At 41.4% G+C, this 18,365-nt stretch overlaps 2 protein-coding genes across 2 annotated transcripts in view; one reads left to right on the top strand and one right to left on the bottom strand.

Annotated features, from left to right (window-relative positions):
• Nucleotides 1–10,695: 10,695 nt before the first annotated feature.
• On the top strand, nucleotides 10,696–14,182 carry s1pr5a (sphingosine-1-phosphate receptor 5a). The gene is made up of 2 exons (XM_054607435.1): nucleotides 10,696–10,918; nucleotides 11,480–14,182. Exon 2 carries the CDS (start codon nucleotides 11,749–11,751, stop codon nucleotides 12,949–12,951), a length of 1,203 nt encoding a protein of 400 aa, XP_054463410.1. The 5' UTR covers nucleotides 10,696–10,918; nucleotides 11,480–11,748; the 3' UTR covers nucleotides 12,952–14,182.
• Nucleotides 14,183–14,272: 90 nt separating this feature from the next.
• Nucleotides 14,273–18,365, bottom strand: part of spc24 (SPC24 component of NDC80 kinetochore complex) — a 6,037-nt gene continuing 1,944 nt past the window's right edge. The window contains exons 4-6 of the mRNA XM_054607864.1: nucleotides 18,162–18,266; nucleotides 16,720–16,796; nucleotides 14,273–16,618 (exon numbers count right to left, since the gene is read on the bottom strand). Coding sequence (XP_054463839.1) covers nucleotides 16,512–16,618; nucleotides 16,720–16,796; nucleotides 18,162–18,266 — 289 coding nt within the window. The 3' untranslated portion in view covers nucleotides 14,273–16,511. The remainder of the gene's footprint in view (nucleotides 16,619–16,719; nucleotides 16,797–18,161; nucleotides 18,267–18,365) is intronic.

Here is an 18,365-nt window from a genome sequence, read left to right as displayed (position 1 = left end):
ATGACCGATGACCTGCGTACGTCGAAGACAACATGTCCTGCCTGGACGGAGCGAAATAGATTTCTCCAGGAGAAGCTACATGTGCCGTCCAGACGCCCTCCGTTGTCGACCACAATACTTAAATCCTAACAACACACACATGGCAGCAGGGGCTCTTGACTGACTGAGCTGGCTGGAGGCAGGATCATCTCATTAAAACAGCGGGTGTCCAAACAAATCCAAAAAACCCAGCACCCCATCCTTTCTGCTCTGCTCAATCATCTCCCTCAAGAGCTTTCCAACAAAACCTTCTATTTAAACATCTGCTCTTTAAACCTCGTTCAACTTGAACGCAGCAATGATCTTTTTATAGCGATTCAGTGCCGCATCTGCTTTAAAACTGTTGAGAGAATCATGCGTAAACATGTGACTCACGGCGAGGACAGCGGCGAAGGGATTGGGGGATAATTGGATTGAATTGATACAAGACGAGGACACTGGAGCCGTTTCCAGTGGGAATCTCAAAGGATAATCATGATAATAGTAACTGCAACCATGTGTTCAAATAAATGATTCACCTTAGAAAACTCATCATAATAAACAATGTGGTAGGATGAGACTGTGTCCATAAATGTAACGCAATCTGATTGCTTGGAGCTGTGACTCTCTGTGAATGTGTCCAGATGATGAGCTGGGTTTGGGTAGAGTTTTGTTGAGAGCGGAGGCTGAGGTGCGTAGCTGCAAACGTTCTCATACGAGTCTACAGTTACTCAGCCCCCAAGGGTCAGAAGCACGACTGGAAATAATATACTCCTTGTCTCCTGGTTAAGGTTTTACAGGGGAATACCTAACATAACTTCACAGCCAACAGCAACACAGCCTGTGCTCCAGACAGCAGGGTGCTGAGGTCCCCTGGCCGCCATGTGCCGGGGGCCCCCCTGTCACAGTTATACGGCCCAGAGTCACACAACATACGGTCTTTCACAGCAACTGGGGTCACGCAACTGTTTCATACCTGCTGCTGGAAACGATACATCATCAGATAGTGACAGGCTAACAGTCAGGACAGCCAGCCTCAAGACAAGGTGTCCTTTTATTCCTGTTCTTGCTACAGTCTTCAAATAAAAAAGGGGACATGAAACTACACCTTGTGGATTCTACCTACAATTTTGTAAAAAAAAAAAATCAGTTTGAAGGGTAAAGGCCTGGTCATATCAGTTTTTAAAATGGGGAGATTTCACCCAATTCCTGGATTTGCTCAAACAGATTTTACGTTTCAAGTTCACCTGTTGTTCAAACTGTGAATTTTCTGTTACCGTCTGAAACATAAGCAGACCTCAGAGTGCTGACCTTTGAGGGAGCCAGAGAGTCCAACATGGAGAACCTATAATGCTATAATGACAGTTAGCTAGCTTGTTCGGTCTGACAGCTTTTTTCCTCTTCAATATCTCTTTATGAAATGATATGAGTTAAAATGTCAGGAGGAAGTTAACAGCGCGGCACACAGAATAGAGAGAAGCTATCAGAACTTGCGAGAGCTAGCATGTTTCCAACAGTCTAGCGTGTTAGCAGTTAGCTCGTCAGCTACATAGTTCACCAACCTGCAAGTAATAGAGTGCTGCAGGAACGAGTCATAAAACCCTGAAATGAGTCAGCATTTTTGCACTTCTGGTTCCCTCGTTTTGAAGTCAATGGTTTTTTTGAAGAGTTTTTAGGTAGATGCCTGAATTACGATTAAAGATTTTAACGTTTTGTTCTACAACATAAAATACAGCAGTGAATATCCCTCTAGTGAATCTTGAAACTTTTACGTGTCTCGCTGTGTATACTTATGCTCATGTGACTGTGATGTAGCTCGTTACATTTCATTAACTTTTTACTTCTGACAATTGCATCCACATTACAAATATATACTTAAAGTGTTGGTGAACAAAAACGTGCAAGTATCATAAACATTTGTTTGCCCCAGAGCCTATTTCCTGCAAGAATCCTAAATCCGAAAGGCTGGTTGCAGAGGGAACCAGTGTGAAAAACATCTCATCCGTGCAGCGCTCCATAGCTATGTGTTAAAACGCTGGTTTATTTTTCTCTGACACTATCTGGTGTTACATGGTCTTAAGGATGCTGTTTTCTGTTGTTGTTTTATTGTCAACAAATCATTTGAAAAGATATAACAATAATGAGTTAGTGTTCATATTTTTTTAAGTCCCTAACCCTGTCTGATGCTCTCAGCATTAAGCTCACTTGTTCGCGGTAACAACTAGTTTCTCAGTAATTTCCTATAACATCAGGGCGCTGTTTGTTTTTAGCATTCTGCGAAAAGCTTGATTGTTGCTCCACCTAAATCACACACACCAGTGTGAGGCAAGCGTACAGCCTCCTTACAAGTTCAATAACTCCGCTTTGACATTATGACACACTGGGTACGCTTATACAGTATGTGTGATCCTGTGAGCATTCACACTTTGTGATTATATGTGTGTAGGTGTGAGTGTGTACGCGTCAGACTAAGCTGGTTTTAATAAGTTCCAGAGTTTGGCCCTGTGTCAGCCAATAAAAACACAAGAACCCTACAAAATGTTAAGCAATTCACTTCCTGTAGCAATGGGTTTATCGGCGCTACCAGTGCCAAACACTAATGACCTGTTCTGCTGGTTGTGTGCACCAGGTTATTGTGTTGCCTTCGTACACATTTCTTAGGAAATGACATAGGAAAGGGAGAGTCGGTGCAACAAAACACACACAGTTAAAAAATTATCCAAAACCCTGCAACCACAGAGAAAGAGGCCCAACTGCAAAGTGGTAATTAAAAAGCCATCCTTATCTTTTCCTTATTACAGTGATTGGACTGACTGAAAACACTCACATGCTTCAAAGTGAAGCATCGAAGCCCATTGACTTTTGAAATCCATCCAATAAACCCTCACCGAATCCCTGCAAATGGCCCAGAGTTCCCTCTCTTTCTCTTCTTTTTTATGACGGACAGACATGAAACCAGAGAGGGACCAACAATACTTTTGGTTTCAGTTAAGTACAGGATCAGTGAAACATACCCAGCCAGGCTTCTGTGATGGTCTGGGTGAGCCAAACAGCCTTCTGGTTTCCCCCACATGGGCCCACACCACACTCACAGAGCACGCTCATAATGAAGGGTTTCTGCTCAGCTCTTCCTGGAACCACTACGGAACAATGTACAGATTATATTTACTTCACAAAATGTGCCTTAAATATAAACAGAAAGACACGGACGAAGGGCGGAAGTCAGACTCTATGGTGTCTGTATGAATTAATACCAGTACTGTTTTTTTGTTTTTTTGCCTTGGTACATTACAGAATTAATTTTCGAAAATACATCATAAATTGCCACAGGAAATAAAAAAAAAAAGAGCGAAGTTTAATCTTGAAAAAAATAAATAAATGAATAAATCATGCAGGTTTACAAAGATAACGTGACAAATTATGCACCCAAAATGCAGTCATTTTTCAAACAGTGGGTCCATGATTTCAGACAGAGGAACCCTAAAGCAGGCTCCTTTTTTTTTTTCGCTTGGCGAACATCAATTTACTCTTAAACTACAATGGTCACAGTCTGATGTGATTGGCTGTAGCTGAGCTAATATTGGCTCCATGAGTTGGTTTAAACAAGTATGATGAAGGAAAATGTAAGATTGTTATTTTGTTCTCACACACACTTTGACAGAGGCCTAACCGATGTGTTTGGCAAACGTAATGCTATCTTGTGAATTGTTGGCAACGGTTGCTGAAGTGTAAACTTTCCCAAATTGAGAATGAGCACAGTGGATGGTAATCGGTGTGCCAGCACGGTTGTCTGTGTTTTCATTTTACAACTTTAACCTTTTCACAGAGTTTTATGTTTTCATGAAAGTTAATTGTAACATTTTGGTAGCCTAAACATGCCTTGTTCAGTGTGCAGTTGTACTTAGATCCAACCTCTCATGTCACTTTTGGTGCCAAAAAAAAAGATGGCGACGGCCAATAAGCAAAACTTGAGGTTTCAAACTGGGAGCCCAGAAACACCTCTATAACACTTCAGCTCTACAATCGCATTCCGGGGGAGGGGTTAAGTGAACACACACTACAAACACAACATCTTAAAAAAAGTATTTTTATGCTACAACCGACTAAATAAGGCAAAACTAATAGATATAAGGTTCACTAATAGACACATTTTCAGGGACCACAAGCCAAAAGGGTTGTGAACTTCTCTTTAGAGAAGAAGAGATTGTGATTAAGTTTAATCTACCCAATATGGCCGTGCTATTCACCTTATCAGCCGTCTTGAATTTCACTGCATTTGTCAGGAAGTCGGCGTCTCGAGTCCAGCCTGTGAAATTTACAGCCTTATTTTCATTGGAAGTGAAATGCTTATACAGTCATTTAGTGAATAGAAATGTGTGCTCGGCGACTGGCCAGTGTATGCTGAAAGGTGCAGCTATTGAACTGAGACAATGGAGTGTTGTAAGAGGGTATTTTTAACCACCACGCCAAGTGCCCTAAAATCACTTTTACCTCATTCGCTTAAGCAGTGATGCAGACTCCATTTATAAGCCTTCTGTTAATGCCTGATACCTGTGACATTTCCTGAATACGTATTAGATTGGCTATTGTATTACTAATCTACCCCTACCTGTTTGCTGCATGGCTTCCTTTATATACAGCTATGCAGCCTTTCATTTACTGACTAACACCCTGGTGGAAGTCATTCATTACTTTATCCTGGGAAATAAACAACACGAGAAGTAATTCAGCATGATACAACCCATGTTTGATCCTTTCTAACTTATATCACGAGGTTCCTGGAACCCAGGGAAAGACCAAGGATCAATCCCAGAAAGAGATGTGGGGTTTTTCCCCCAACCTCGTCATCACACAAAGGGTTCTGTTAATGACTTTATTCCCCCAGTGCCGAATGCCCACGCTCAAACTGTGTGGAAGTCAAGAGAGCTCTTCCGAGAATCTGACCCCCGACTGAGAGCGCTGGTGGGTTGTTGGCGTGTCGGTAATTAAAGAAGTTTGAATAAATCTCACAGAGGCCGGTTACTAATTCTCATGACTCACCCCCACCATGCGGCCCATCACACGTTCCCCCTCCCCGCCCACACTCCCCCTCCTCTTCTTCCCCCCATTTTTTGGTGGGAACGCTCTTTTTTTCTCTTTCTTCCACTCCATCCTCCAAGATGAACTCATCCCAAAACCGCTGCTATGAACAAAACAAGCTTTCATAAAAAGCATCCCATTCACATCTCGACCCCCTAACAGCTAATGCGGAAAAAAATACATATGTATTAAAGCATGCACTAGTCTGTCAGCCACCACATGACAGCCAATGAATTCTAAATGACTCCCTCTGTGGAGGATGATGTCACTGTGGAAACCGCTCAAATGTCAACCATTTAGGAGCTAGCAGACGTTTTCGGATTGGCCATCATACATGTTTGACTTTACCCCGTTTGGTTTTGTAACCGACATAGGATCATGATGATGTGACCCTTCGATGTAAGTTAAGACATGAAAATCCCCACAACTGGAGTTTTAACTCTCACAGAGGAACCTTATTAGGAAAGAATGCCTCTTTATCGAGGGTGACCTGGTGCATTTTTGGGGTTTATCAGTGAATGTAGGACGGGGAGAGGGTAAAGGGTGGAGGGTTAAATGTTAAAAATGTGGGAATGTGGAGACAGAGTGAACAAAACATCTGAGAAATGGAACCCGACATGAAGTTAAACAGAGCTTCTATGTATTGCAGATGAGAAGAGGAGCGTAGTTGTCATCAGTGACTGTGATCTGCTAAAGCATTCATTTTAAAGTTTGTTTTTCAAGCTTATTTGTTCCAGATTATGAATGAAGAAAACATAGACACGCATGAAAAGAGATGACTTTAGAGGAATAGTTTGAGAAATATGCTTATTTTCTTTCTGGCTAAGAGGTAGATGAGAAGATTGATACCACATACATGTCTGTACGCTCAGTATGGAGCCACAGCCAGGAAATGATTAGCTTAGCTTAGCATAAAGACGGGAAACAAGATGAAGAAGAAAATAAGCTAATTCTATTTTTATCAAAGTGAGACAGTAGAAATCTTAAGTCTGTACACTGAATAATAATGCTGCATTCCATTACCCTCAGAAAAACGAAAGTCACACCCGAGTTGTCCGTGTTCTAGTACAACAAGTTCAAAAACTTTATGGGGTTTGCTCCGGCCAAGTTAGCCATTGTTAGCAATACCATTTGATAACAATGCTTTAGGCTGGCATTCTCCACATACAAACAACAGCAACATGTCCACTGTTAGAAGTTTGAATGATACTGTGTGTACGACTAATTTAATGAACACAAACTTAAACAGATAAGCCAATCGATTGTATTTACTATCGCTTTTTTACTGGTGATGCTGGAGCAGCCATCTTGGTACGCAGCAGAAGCTACCACAAACAGTGGGCCATCTTAGCTTAGCATGAAGACTAGAGACAGTGGCAAAGAAGGCTCTGTCTGGAGGTAATAGAATCTGGAACAAAAACCTATATCAAATTAGTTGGCACAGTAACTTTCTGGACGTTTTTACACTTTGTTTTTGGTAAAAAATTAAACAAACAGATATAACGGGTTAATTAGTGAGGTTTAAAGGTACTGGTAGGCAAAATTTCCTTTAACAGACAGATGGTACTGATCTTCTCACATTTTCCACATTGTTGAGCTAGAAAAGCTCCTGAGGGCATTACAAAGAATCACCACGAACCAAAACAAAATGCAAATTTGTCATGCCAGTGAATGTGACTAAAGCAATTAATGTCAAATGGTAGAAGCAGTGGCTTTTGGACTAATGAGTTAGAGCAATTTTTGCCAACAATGCTGACTGAACCATCCTCCTTTAATAAGAAATACAAAGTTGGTTTCCTCTCTTTGCAAGCCAAGAGAGCTTCGTGGTCAAACCTTAAACGCAGCTCATCAAAACTTGTGGGATTCAGTTTCAGTGATGCCATCGCGGATTGTAATAAACACAGCTGTAAGTGAGCTGAGACAAAGTCAAGAATAAGCAGAAAAATGACAAAATAATAATTGATCTGCCGTATGGAAACGGCACGACTGGAGTCAAACAGAGGGACTCGCCAACTTGAGAGTGAGAACTGGTGAGAGGTTTACATAGGAAATGAGGATGTTTGTCCTTGCATATAGACATAACTGACCTCCACATATGCTCGGCTTTAAGTCTAATCAAAATTTCCCCAAATAGCAGCATCTTCCTGTGTTTATTTGCGCCAGAAAATCCCCACTTACTTTAGCTACTTCAACCAACAAAGTTTTTTTTCCGCCTCCTGAGCCTTACTATGCAAAGGCTCTATAAGCTAGGCTGGCTTCGATACAAACAAAAAACTTCAGGTGTGTATTCCTTGTAAAAAACATGAGGCCTGAATCAGAGTAAAACACTGGCCAAAGAATTTGCACGTTCCACAGACCCAAAACATAAAGCGTACATTATGTAAATGTAACTTTAAAGAGCCATTTAAAAAAAAATACTAAATTTGCATGTGTTTGCCTGAAAGAGAAAACACAATTCTTTGAGAAGCAGAAGAAACGGTCCAGCTGTGCCCATCGCTCAGGTATGAATTTAAGGTTAAGGACGCAATCTAATCTGAATTCGAATGCTTTGACTGAGAGGCTTTTGAGTGCCGTTGGATAAGAAAAGAAGGGACAACAAACATGCAGACAGAGCAGCTGGAGACTGGAGACTACAGTGGGGAAAGTTAGGTACAGTAATCTGGCCTGATGGAAATACATGGAAGCAATGGAAAAAAGAAACATATCCAACATTAACGTATGTTCTTCCCATTTCCCCTTATTAGGAGCTCGAAGTGAGGTCGCTGGACGGCACAGCTGCACATGAAACAGTGCGGCGGAAAAAAGCAACAAAAGGGCCGGCTATTTCTGGGCGTCCCATAAAGCTCTGGCAGCCACAACAGTACTGGACACTACATTAAAGTCCCTGTGTTTCTCTCTTTTTTAACATGGGGCTCTGATGTAGCATATTTTTCTAATCACGGAGGGATCCCCTCTCTCTAACACAAGACATCAAACATTTCTTAATTGAAGAATGACCACACCTTTATGTGAGAGCTAATTTATGATCAACACCTCGTCCTAAAATTTCCTCCACAAGACTTTCTTGGTGTATTAAAGGTCTAATCTCCATAGTAGCCAGCGTTAGAAGTCAAGACACACACCATGTGACTCTATATTCAAATGTCTTAAAAGGGTTAACAAGTGATTGTTTGAATGAGAAAGGTGTGATTTCTTTCTTTTCTCCTTGTGGAATAACATTAAACGGAAAGGCCGTGTGTTTTTTAGCTGTAAGTGAGGGGTGAGAATCTCATTTTGAGGTGTGATTTTGCATAACGACTCAGAGCAGTTGAGTGTTAATTGAACCCAAATGGGCTTTTGTAAGTTTTTTTTTTTTTATACTCCCTGTTCCAAAAGGAAAACAGTCAGTCCCCTCAGCATTACTAGGTAAAACAGCTCAAAAGTCATGGACAACACAGAAGCCGGACAACGAGTAAAAGGACGCAACGTAAGCGGGAGTGAATCTAAAGCGGGCTATCATGACAAAAGCAGTAGTGACTCGACTTCCTTTCTGCAAGAGCATTAACGTCACAGGGAGAAAAAAAGACCTCCCCCCCACCACCACCACCACCACCAGGCAGTGAGACGACTGGGTGGGTCCCAACCCGGTCACTCAAAATGTGGCTCGTGGCCTGAGGGGGAAGAAGTGACGGTGACGGAGCAGATCCCCACTGTGGGAAGACAGAAAAGACAGAGCAGAGAGTCCTGCTGTCCTGTCTTTGTATGTTAACTAACCGCTGGGGGCCTGTCACAGTGTCACTGCGGGGGGTTAACTGTCGCTCGGCTGACTGTTTTAGCCGAGATAGAGGAGCAGTTAGACCTGGTTATCACTTGGGTGGGCCTTCGCTTCGGGGGAGGCGGAACAAGACGAGTCAGGGAGCAGCACCCTACCATGGTGACACTTAAAAGGGGACGATCTCAGACAAGCAGGTGTGGTGGTGGTGGTGGAGAGCTGTTGAAGCTAAAATAAGAACGATTCAGTTAGAGAAAACACAACTTTTTCTAAAAGACCACCAGGGAAGAGCAAGCATTCAATAAAATGACGTGGCCACATCCCCTCTTAATTAATACCTGCAGTGGAAGTGACTAAGTTGTTTATTGTGCGTGTGTGTGTGTGTGTGTGTGATTTTGGCTGCACGTCACTGCAGTCAGAGCTCCGCCTCTGTGTGTCAATTCCTACCAGTGACCTCATCTGTTTTTTTTCTCAAGGATATCCCTCTCCTCTCTAGGCACAATGAGGCAGCTTCCTGTTTAGAGAAAAAGGCCCAGTCCAACCTTCGCCCCCCACCCCCAATCACCTTACGTTATTTCCCCTTCGATTCTGCCAGCATCCGGGCAGTGTCACATGAGTGGAAATGTGCATTTTTTTGTTGTTGCTAATTTCCTGGATATTCCTTGGAAAATTACTTTACATTTGGATTGAAAAAAGCAGCAACATATTATTGTGAAAAGCAGTAATGTTAAACTGGCAGGTAAAGAAATAATGGATTTGGTGATAAGACTTTGGCTGTGATCTGGATCCCTCCTCCAGCTGTGTTTGCTAATGTGATGGTCCATTTAAGTGGAGACTGTAAGGATAAATAAAGGGTGATTCAAAAAAAAGGGTGATTTGATCATTTGTTTAGCACTTTTCACACCACAAATCAGCTAAGAAGGTAATCAGATAATGACGAGACAGAGCTTTAAGTAGTGAAAGCAAGTTAAAGCCCCCCTTCACTCTAAATGTCACTGTGCTATAAATCTGCTGTATGAGTATGACTTTGTTTAAAGCACAACTATAGAAACTAATCATGGTCTAGTACAAAACTGAGAATTAACTTTTTTCAGTGAAGAAGGAGACATCTTGAGTCCAGCTGTGTCCCTTTTTGAAATGAAAAACATTTGATTCTTGGTTTTTTTTTCCACGAGGGAGGACGAGTAGATGTCATTTAAGAAGTTTTTGTGCACAAATTATTATTCAAAGCAGTGTATATTTATCTCTTAAAACACGTCTGGAGTGGGGAAAAGATCTACAAATGGCACGTCTGCCAAAAAAAAAAATTGTTTTCTTTTAAATGTGAGCTGAAAGATAATTACAGATGACGCCTATCTGAGTCAGTTATTTTTCTGAATTTCTGGGGTTTCTGGCCCGCAAAGCAGATCCAGCTGCACCTGCCTCGCAAATTGCTATTTTTCCACTGACAAATGAACTTGTGGTTTTAACTTTGGAGTTTAATTCTGAGTGTTTCTCATTAATGGACTGTGTGAAAGAGAGAGAGAGAGAGAGAGAGAGGGAGAGATTTTCATGTAATCTGACAAACCTGAAGAGCAACATGCAATTACACTGCATGAGCATATTGAACACACACACACACACACACACACACACACACACACACACACACACACACACACACACACACAAGACAAGAACTAGTAGACTCATTTAAAAGTACCTGGGGGCAAACTGAATGATAAGGTTGAAAAACTTTCTCTTCTTAAATACAAACACATAATCTGTCAACTAGCTCTAATCCTTCTTGAGGGTAAATCAGTAAAAAGAAAAAAAAATATATATATATATAATACTAAAGGGGTCAGGAGGGAGGGGAAATCGTTGAATGGCAACAACAGCATGGACCAACCCACAGCATGTTGAGTCCTGCCCTGCTCTCTCTGCTCTCTCCACACATCTTATTTGCATGTCGCTGTGAAGCAGTGATCTACCTTCTCCTCCTCCTCCTCCTCCTCCTCCTCTGTGGGATCACTACTCCTGCTCCTGCTGCTGAGGGTTTCACTGGATATTCACACGGTTTCTGTACAGGTGCGTGGGAAAGTTTTTCTTAAAAGTTACGTTTTTAATGTTGGTCCGATATGATGTAAAAGGGTGTTAAAACGCGTCGGGGATGTAGTTATAGGGACTGTTTTATACTGTATACTGTGTATAGAATCACGGATGTTTTTTTTATTGTATGCATACCAATTAAAATTGTACATTTATATAAAGACATTATTCATCAGTAAATGAAATCTAGTCTAATCTTGTCAAGAGTTAAAAATTTGCCGATTTTGACATGAAAACGCATGTATTTACGCATTCTGATCCATGAATAGCTGCGAATGTGTCTTTATTTGTTGTGTCCCACACGTTTAATACTGTAAAAGTAAAACGTGGGTTTCAATTTGGACTGGTGGGAAAACAGCGCCACTAAGGTTTAAGCAAAATAATCATTGAAACTTTTCTTTGGACGTGTAATCATCTGCACGTATTCTGGATATTAGAGATGTTTTTTCTCCATTAATCCAATACTCCATTTCCTCTCGTTAATGATGGTGTTTTATTTGTTTGTCATCAATACTAACTTTTCCTCCTCTTGTGTCTCAGGCTGGTTGTCATCGCCTCCTAGTGCGCAGCAGGGGGATAAAAAAAAAAGGGATTTTTGAAAACCACAGGAAATCCTATTCTATAAAACGGAACACGTTCTCCTCTTTGTAGAACCGCTGACTGCTTCTGACTTTTCAAGCTTTTAAAAGAACCAAAGGAAGAATGCACTACCAGAGGACTATATGACACCTTGGATCTAATCTTGAAAAGAAAAAGGTGAAGAAAAGAAGATAGAATTAAGCATCTCCCCGGGGACCTACCACCAGAAAATGGCCACAGAGTCTTTCCATGCTGCCTATGCTGTTGTGGCCCCGTCCGTCGTCCCCATGTCGCCCTCCACAGGAAACCTGCTTCGCATGTTCCGCGAGTACCAGAGCAACGCGGTCATCTTGGAGCACTACAACTACACAGGCAAGCTGCAGAATAGGTACAAGGAGGGACTCAAACCCGAGGCCATCGCTTTCCTGCTGGTCTGCCTGCTCATCGTCGCCGAAAACGCCGTGGTGCTCCTGGCCATCTGGAAGAACAAGAAATTCCATCTGCCCATGTACTACCTACTGGGCAACTTGACTCTCTCCGACATGCTGGCGGGCTTCACCTACATGGTGAACATCATAACGTCCGGCGCCCATACGATGAATATGACCCCCGTGCTGTGGTTCCTGCGGGAGGGGGGCGTGTTCATCATGCTGGCCGCCTCGGTCATCAGTCTGCTGGCCATCGCCATAGAGCGCCACGTTACCATGGTGAGGATGAAGCCGTATCAGGGGGACAAACAGGGCCGGATGTTCGCCCTGATTGGGGCCAGCTGGGTGCTGTCAGTGTTCCTGGGCGTCCTGCCCGTCCTAGGCTGGAACTGCATGGGACGCCTGGACCAGTGCTCCACGGTGCTCCCGCTCTACGCCAAGAGCTACATCCTGTTTTGCATCACCGTCTTCAGCGCCATCCTCATGTCCATCGTGGTGCTCTATGTCCGCATCTTCCGCATCGTCAAGTCCAACACCCAGCACCTGGCCTCAGTCCCGCAGCGCAAGGGCCTCTACCGCAAGTCCCAGAAGTACATGGCCCTGCTGAAGACGGTCACCATAGTTCTGGGGGTCTTCATCGCGTGCTGGTTGCCCCTCTTCATCCTCCTGCTGCTGGACTTCTACTATCCGGCCAAAAGCTGCGGGGTGCTCTTGAAGGCGGACTATTTCCTGGGCATCGCCATGTTCAACTCCCTCCTGAACCCCATCATCTACACCCTGACCAGCAAGGACATGAGGAGGGCCATCCTCAGGCTGCTGTGCCGACACTGCCTCATGACCAAGGATGGGCAGGTGAAGAAGATCGGGATGCCCTTCCTGGAGTGCAGCACCAGCAAGACCGACGTGGCCTCTCACAGACTTGAGGGACTGGAGACGACAGTGTCCTCTGGGAACTTCACGCCCTCGACTATCAAATCCATTTACCCCAGGATTGCTAAAACATGATGCAGCGGTTCTCTTGAGAGGAAGCATTCATACTGAGTCTTCCCTCTTAACGGAGTTGTGCTCCGGTCGAGTGAACGTTTGCACACAGAGTTTTGGCATTAAACTGAAAAAGCTCGATGTGATTGGAGTCCAAAATTTGGGAGAAAGACTAACTTTTGAAGCTCTCTTTAAATCACGAAAATTCCAAAAAGACAGGGCCTTAATAGTAGCTGTGAGTTTCTTGTGAAAAACTAGCATTACTTTTATATTTTAGACAACAAGGTCAGTATTTATCAGAACATTTTCCTTTCTGAAAACATGTCATCTCATTTCTATCAGTGTTTGTTTTCCACATGAAATGAAACCAAAGGCCGTGTGTGTAGACGTTGCACATAAAAAGCAGCACATCTGACAGACTGGGGCCAAAGCCCGGGCGAGAGGTTTACCCTTATCTCTAGCGTGTAATGATACGTTGTTACAAACACAGAGGGTCCACACCCAAAGAATCTGCTGCCAAACCCATGTAATTTCTAACATGTGAGTTTTGGTCAGCAGCAGTGCCGGGTAGCGGCCCTGGGACCCGCTGAAGACGTCATGCAGAGGGGGCCTCGTGGGGCGGTTTGCAGCCTTGGAGGTCCCCTCAACATATGTAGCGACACATGATGAAGGACCAGGAGGCAATAAAGCCCGACATGGGAGGCGCGTTGAAGCCGTTTGGTTTCTCAGGCTAGAATATCGCAGCAATCTGCTTTGATGTGAGGAAAGAAATAAAGATTCTTCTCGCTGGAGAACATTCACCATGAAATGATATGAATCTGTTTTCTTCGTGATGAGCTTCTGGTGACTAGTAGTCCTCTTGAATACATATGTTGAATACACTTCCTGTAAGTCGCTTTGGATAAAAGCGTCTGCTAAATGACTGTAATGTAATGGAATGGAATGAGCGCAGATGTAATCTTGCTCCACAAGTAATCTGCCAAAGGCCCAGACGACAGAGTGCATGGGCTTCAGAGTACTGTCTGGGGAATTTCATTGTGATCACGTAACATTAAAATAGATACTTTGCCAACTGTAATATTGTACATAAATGTAAAGAGAAAGAAAACATCTATTTACTGATTTTTTTTTTTTGTATACTTTGTAAATATCTATAGCCTTTTCTGAGTTTATCAGAGTTGCATTTTGTATTTTAAAAACCTCACTTAAGTTATGATGTTGTTTTTTTTAATATGTGCACTGAATAAACCATTTGTGAATGAAGTTTACCTGGAGCCTTGTGTACATTATTTACTGCCAAGAGTGGCCTTTATTTTAATGGTTCATGTCTGAGGGCTTTGCCAGCTCTCTCACGTCCAACATCCTTCCTATTTCTCACTGCTGAACAAAACTTAAATATATATGCAGCATGCAATGTTGTGGTTATAATGACAAAGAAGGATAAACTAAAGAAGCCTCCATAAAATTTAAATGACATTAAAATAGATTAACTACATCTATTCCACACATTCAGACAATTTTTTTTAACATTATCTCATACAATCCGAGTAAAATGTGATATAACACAAATTGCTGTGCCAATACGGACACTATATGAGCTATTAAGAGATGTGAATCTGTTTTATTATTTTAATATAAAGAAATATACTTTTTTTTCTCTTTTGCCCAAAATGAATAGCAAACATTCAGGTTTATTAATGTTTATGTAGTATGTGGCTAAACATTGAATAAGCAGAACAATTATATTATAAACCTTAAAAAGACACAGAGTCTTAATTTGATTTAATTTAAACTCGATGAGGGTCTCAGAATGAGGTTGCACCACCACTAACTGAGGCCTTTCTTCAGTTATACCATATCACAAGTTAGTTTATGTTTATTACTATAACAATGCTAGTTACTAGTAAGTTAAGCATCAATAGTGAAACTAGTAATCTCCAAGTGATGAGCAGCTAAGTGCTGGTTTACGATACTGAATATTATCATGAACAAAGTACTAAAGCTCATGGTAACACAAGACTTCAACAAGGAAAAATAAACACTGACAACAGTCTAACAAAATAAAACCCCTCCCTCCGTGGCAACCACTTGTTAACCACTCGTCAGGATGTGCGATGTGTGTGGCTGAGGTTTAGATGACACTGCAAGAACAGCTATCTGATGCACTGTTTACCGTTAGGAGACCACACGTCGGTGCGTGGATCTTGCAAGTTATGGTACGAGCCACCCCGACACCGTACGTTACCCTGCCCACTCTTAACCAAACACCACACTGCAGTCGTGTGCAGTCGTGAGATGGAATCCTTTGCAAAGAAGGAATGAGTTTCAGTTCTCGGTAGAGAGGGCCTATGCGTAAATAATATGACGTGCTGTGTATCATTGTTGCCTGGATGGAAGGTTAGATTACAGCAGTTATTGGTCTCATTTATCGTGCCACTTTATTCTGCTGACTCACCACCATCATGCCAGGATTTCGACACATTATAGTTGAATGTTTTTGTTTTGTATGGTACAGTTATACTTACAGGTGTGTTTGGCAATAATGAAAGGGCATTATTTCTGAATACATATAAACAATAAAATGTCCTCAAACTGCCAATGTGAGCCAATCTTGCATTGCCTAAACCCTTGATCCAGTGTCAACTAATCAATAAAATCATATCACAAAGATGTGATTAAATTTGATTAAAAACTATATTCCCAGATGTTTATGTTAGGGCAGAACAAACTACAGTCAAAAGGGGTAACAAATCTGTGTGTGTGTTTACTTTAGTAAATGTATAATATCCAGTAAGCCGCCCATGAATCTGAGTTTGTTGTCACTACGTGTTGCAGCTGCCCTAAGAGTGATGAACAAATAATTGAAATAGATAACTGAATGTTAAGTTGAAATGTAATGAATAAACATATAAAATAGCTAACGGTATTGTTAATCTAGGTGAAATAATGAAAAAGCAGTTGTCTAGCCAGCTAAATGAATGGACAGCTTCTGCCTCTGGTGATATGAGTGCAAAGGCCAAAGCAATGATTAACACTGACAGTTCAAATGTATTTTTAAAAATACTAATTTAGTAATCCACATTTATGTAATTTTAAGTGTTAAAAACTAAATTTATTCCATTAAATAGAAGACATTTGGAGCATGACTGGTGGTGTTAATGGGGGGCTAGTTGAGCTAACCTGACTGAGATGAATAAAACCAGTAGGGAACCACTGGTCTAAACTAAAGTAAACTAGTAAGACCAATCTACCTACATGCATCTTCTAAAGCTTTCAACAGCATCTCAGTTTTTCTCAGCATAAGGATTTTGCTCAGTTTTCATTTAGTAGCCCAATTATGGATCCAAAACTATATTTTAAAAAGTAGTTCTGCAGTGACATCTAGTGGCCAACAGCCCACTCAGCCTTATCAAACACCACAAAACACTGACGAGTCCATGTAACTAGAACGCATTTAGAGAATAACTACAAAAGAGATATTTCATTTTTAAAACAGTATATATGTTGTGAAGAACAGAAGAAAACAAATAAATTTGCAGACAAACAAAAATAACATAATTTCTGACAACACGGCCGTCCTTCAGCTACCACTCAGTGCTGACGAAGCCCCACAGCTGGTCGCTCACGTCACTCCGAGATCGCGTAGAGGTGTCGATGTTGATGGGAGTCGCCAGGTCTGCACCGTAGTGCACTGCAAGAGGCAGAAAAAAAAAAAAAAAAAAAAAAGAGTAATGCCCTGAAGACATTTTAAGATACAGCCCAAAAAAATGACAACGGAAAAGAAAACCGTACCTCCTTTTAGGATGTTGGGTTGTGTGTCATATTCCCACTTGATCTTGGTTATGAGGTAGTACACCTGAGCCACATATCTGTTGAGGGAAAAGAAAAACAAAAATCTGAAAATCCATCAAACTACTCGCAACTGCCAAATGTAACTGTTTCACATGAGAGCAGCGTAGGGGAGTTAAAGAATGCAAAGCCAAAGGTCCAGTTTGAAGCGTTTCGGGGGATCTATTACCTAAAATGGAATATAATATTCAGAACTTTGTTGTCATTATTGTATAATCACCTGAAACTAATAATTGACGTGTTTTTGTTTCTGTCTACATATGGAGCTGTGTTTTCCAGAGTCCTCCATATTTTTACAGTAGCCCATAATGGACAAACCAAACACTGGCTCTAGAGAGAGAGCCTTTCACTTTTTATTGTAACCTGAAGGCCACAGAAGTTCTACGACAAGCTTGTGAAACTGCCGTACCGCGAGTCACAGTCCCTTTAACGTCCAGATTTTTTTCAAAAAGTAGTGTGCTTTATGTTTTATGTGCAAACTAATTTACTTAAGTCTGTGGATGATCTTATCACTGCTGTCTACAAGAGTAACTAACGTTTTTAAATCCTTTGCAGTAATGCCCCCTGATTTGAATACATGAGATTTAGGGCTGCAACTAACCATTATATTTCTATTATCGATTTTCTTGATTAATGGTTTAATATTTTTGTCGATAAAATGTCAGAAATGCCAATTATAATTTAGCCAGGACAGAATGTAGTGTCTTCAAATGTGTTGGGTTACAATTTTATGTGACAGACAAAAGCAGCAAACATTTAAAATATACATGCCAGTTAATTTTCTGCCGAATAACTAGTATTTTCAAAGCACATCATTTCAAAAACACCCCATTCAATAGAAAATCATGTCACTGTATTAAATATATATTTTTTTGTTTATGACTTTTCTGCATCATTCTTCTATTAAACACACTGAGAAACACGACCATTTTAGTCACAGGTTTGGGAAACTGGAAAAAACGTTTCAAACGAGGAGATCCCAGAACTATTGTAAACAACATACATGAGTAACACTTAGATTTCAAAAGTCTACTTTTCTACTTTTTGTTGAATCCACTCCCATCTGAACGACTTCTCAGACAACCTTCAGAAATACAGTGTCTATTACAGGGCTATGGTATTGGATTACATTGAACTATAACTATACAGTATTTATGTTATTTACAGTAACATCCCCTGTACACATCTCCCACTCGAAACAAAATATAAAAAAAATATTTTTAAAAGTCAAAAGAAGCATACTAAAATGTGCAGAGGGAAATGTAAAAAGTTAGAATTTCTTGTGGGGTCATTTGAAGTTTATACATAGTGACCGAAGGTAGCAACAGCAGTGGGATGAGTCCTTTGACAACAGACCTTTTCATTACTTAGTATCTGAGACTCACATTGCTGAAGGGATGACCTCGGTTGTGTCTTCATCCACCTCGGTCTGAAGAGTCTCAAGCTCGTGCTCGGTGTTTCTCAGACTCTCCAACTCCCTCTGCAGAAATCTGGAGGAGGATTAAGGACGCCAACAAAGAAAAAGAGGCAAATAAAGCAAGACAGGATTCATAGTGACACTGAAGAGATTTGGACTCCTCTCATTGCAT

Source organism: Anoplopoma fimbria, chromosome 11, assembly GCF_027596085.1.
Source record: "Anoplopoma fimbria isolate UVic2021 breed Golden Eagle Sablefish chromosome 11, Afim_UVic_2022, whole genome shotgun sequence".
NCBI lineage: Eukaryota > Metazoa > Chordata > Actinopteri > Perciformes > Anoplopomatidae > Anoplopoma > Anoplopoma fimbria.
Note: the sequence above shows the minus strand (reverse complement) of the source record. Positions and strands in the feature narration are given on the sequence as shown.

What these genes read in the sequence shown, in the direction of transcription:
- s1pr5a (XM_054607435.1), top strand. Translation starts at nt 11,749, where the DNA reads ATGGCCACAGAGTCTTTCCATGCTGCCTATGCTGTTGTGGCCCCGTCC.